The 2884-nt window shown below is 45.2% G+C and overlaps 1 protein-coding gene across 1 annotated transcript in view; it reads right to left on the bottom strand.

The window, feature by feature from the left end:
- The window catches only part of T265_14014 (hypothetical protein), a gene marked incomplete at both ends in the record, with an annotated part of 14019 nt that overhangs the window by 2096 nt on the left and 9039 nt on the right, over nucleotides 1-2884 (bottom strand). Inside the window, one exon of the mRNA XM_009171626.1 lies at nucleotides 23-202. Within this exon, the coding sequence (XP_009169890.1) occupies nucleotides 23-202 (180 nt within the window). The remainder of the gene's footprint in view (nucleotides 1-22; nucleotides 203-2884) is intronic.

Here is a 2884-nt window from a genome sequence, read left to right as displayed (position 1 = left end):
GTCAGAGGGTGCAATTAATGACCGGTCTGTGGTTCGAAACCGACCTCCGCCTCTCGACTTCCCTCGTCTAGCCTTGGGCAACTTGGCAGTATCCCGGCATTCGTGCTTCCTCCAGGTGGTATGGCAGCTAAGCATCGAAAGAGTTACAGATGGACGATTTTTTATAGTCGGTGCTGTTCGTCCTTTGGTTTGCGGAATTAAGCTTAAAAATGCGACGCTTAGCTAAACACCATCCAAGGCTTTCAAAACCCTACTCCAAAAGACGGAGGGAAAGCTTAAAAACTGGTGGGTTCACAGGCCAAACATCGAGTTCAAATGTTTGGCCTGTGAACCCACCAGTTTTTAAGCTTTCCCTCCGTCTTTTGGAGCCGAATTATCACTCCGAGTTGTATTCTCCTTTTGTATCTGCGCCCATGCGTATTCCCACCCTCGCTCCCGTCTACTTAGACCTCAACCAACGTTTCCAATTAGATGGTGTGTCGCAGCTATCACATCCACTTGCTAAAACCACTTCACAGATGACGGGAGATAAACAGTCCGGATGCATAATGATGAGTCATTATCCCAAGGTACACAATAGAAGTTTTAGGGTCCCACGGGCGATAGGAATGGAGATGCATATATCTCGCACGAAGTGGCTCCCGTAGAGTCCGTAAGATGTAAAAAAAGATAACCTGAAAATCTTTCAGTTCCGTAACATTTCCAATTCGCAGATGCCATGCACATGGATGGACGAAAGCTATGTTGCCAGATTGCTCAAAAAACAGAACATTTACCTTGAATGCGTTCTAATTTCATGAGTTACGGATCTACTGAAATATCCTGGGTGGAACATGAAACCCAAATGGCAAAATTCAACGGTATATTTACAAAATGCTGACACTCTCTGCATGATTATGAGGCTTCAAAGGCGAAGTCGGGATAAGATTTTCTGACTGACTCAAGCCGTTTTGCAAAGCTTCGTGTCCGCCTCCTCAAAGTTTTGTTCTTCTTGGATGGTACTGAACCTGATGTACAGGGTCGATCAGATCCAAAGCGAGTTGAACGTGATAACGCGCTGTTCATTTGACGTTTCCGCTCCACCTCCCGACTGGATTTCGGTAAGAACTTGCGTCTGAACACACTCCACTTCGGGTCCGAAAGAACCTCACCTAGATCATAAATGACAAAGTACTCCGGAAATATACTCTAAATAGCAAATGTGGAATTGAGAAATTACAACAAAGACTACAAAAGCATTTCCTGGACGAGTAAATCCAGACCGGTAAGATAAGGGCAACACTTACCCACAAAGCATCCAAATAGCATATAACAATGTTCTAACTAGTTTGTAGGTTTTCAGTCCTTGACTCAGTTGTGCAGACATCACTGTTTCACAGATGTAGTTGTGATGCAATGCCACGCACCCTCAATGGTCATCATCATCATCAACGACAGCATGACATCAGTGCTCAACACCAATGCTTCACTGCCGTACAGCCATGACTTATTTGAAAGCCTTATTGTAAAGAAAAGAATAAAGGTGGATGGGGGAGGGACTTAGTGCTAGCTTAACACAATCATTCCGAGGTGCCTACACCTCCAGAAATTCACTCAGGCAATCTGGACAGAAACTGACAACAAGAACGCCACTGACATCGGGTGCCAGCCATATCTTGTAGTGTCTCCAACCAGGCACAGCGAGGATCACGCGGTCCCCATCCTGGAAGAAGAAATCATGCCATCGACCGGGTCGCCTTAATCCCCGAATGCAGCAGGATGGGGAAACGAAATCAGACAGTAACTTGGTTCTGACACCATAGCCTGTTTTAGTGGCGCGCTCGCCCAGTCGTATAATAGCACTTCGTACTTTGAGGGTGAGAGACGCAATTCGAAACGCATGGTAACATCACTTAGGTTATTTGGTGTGTTTCTTATCTGAATGGAAACTGAAAGAAGTAGCGCAACATTGGCCAAATATTCAATGAATTTAAGGGCTTCCCAGGAAAGAAGGTCCAAAATTAGGGTGAAAGACAACAAAAGTTTCTCACTTAATTAATCCACTATTAGGTTATGGAGAAAAGGTGACAAACAGTAAGCCTGAAGGGCACCACTTTTGGTCATGTTGGGAGAGTATTCCCAGCAGACCTTAACGCGCCCGCAGGTATATAGTATGATGGTTGGAGGACTGTGAAGAAAATGCGTGGCACACCATTGAAAGATAGACATCCCCACAAAGCAGCGCGACCGAGCCGGACATTACGTTCAGACATGAGAACAACAATTATTGTTTTTCTGTGTGACGATGCTCCAGCAGTTGTCGTGAGGTAGAGATATGGTAAATGCAGCCACGACCCGAACGGAACTCTGCTTGGTTTTCACGGCTCTCCTCACAAAGGTGCTGGTATTCCTGCGTGGGATCATATCTGTGGGCAACTTGGAAGCGATCATGATCAAACGGGCACTCTGATAATTGGCTGATATTCAGATATAACATCTATTTTGAAGACAGGAACGACATCAAATATCTGCTATTCCTTTGGCACTTCCTGTCTTACAAATGGTGTGCACAGGTGATTTCGAGCTGAGTAATTCTCCGTCCTTAGACAAAGCGGAGAAAGACAGTAAAAACCTTATCCCTTCATCTTCTGTTACGACCGAGCCAATAAAGTCCCATTGTGACCTTTGACCTTTATCTTGGAGATATGTATCACTGAGGGATTAAACTTGAATCGGGTCGTGGCCTGGTTCACAACCAAACGCTAAACTCTGCACTCCCGATTTCGAAAAAGTCTGTATTTTGCAGCCTGGCTTATTGTGGCTCCAGTGACAATTTTTTCACGACCTATCCTTAGCAACACTGGATGTCCTACAGATGAATGGTCTCCTCATCGGAGCGGAAAAA

Source organism: Opisthorchis viverrini, assembly GCF_000715545.1.
Source record: "Opisthorchis viverrini unplaced genomic scaffold opera_v5_126, whole genome shotgun sequence".
In the NCBI taxonomy this organism is placed as follows: domain Eukaryota; kingdom Metazoa; phylum Platyhelminthes; class Trematoda; order Opisthorchiida; family Opisthorchiidae; genus Opisthorchis; species Opisthorchis viverrini.
Note: the sequence above shows the minus strand (reverse complement) of the source record. Positions and strands in the feature narration are given on the sequence as shown.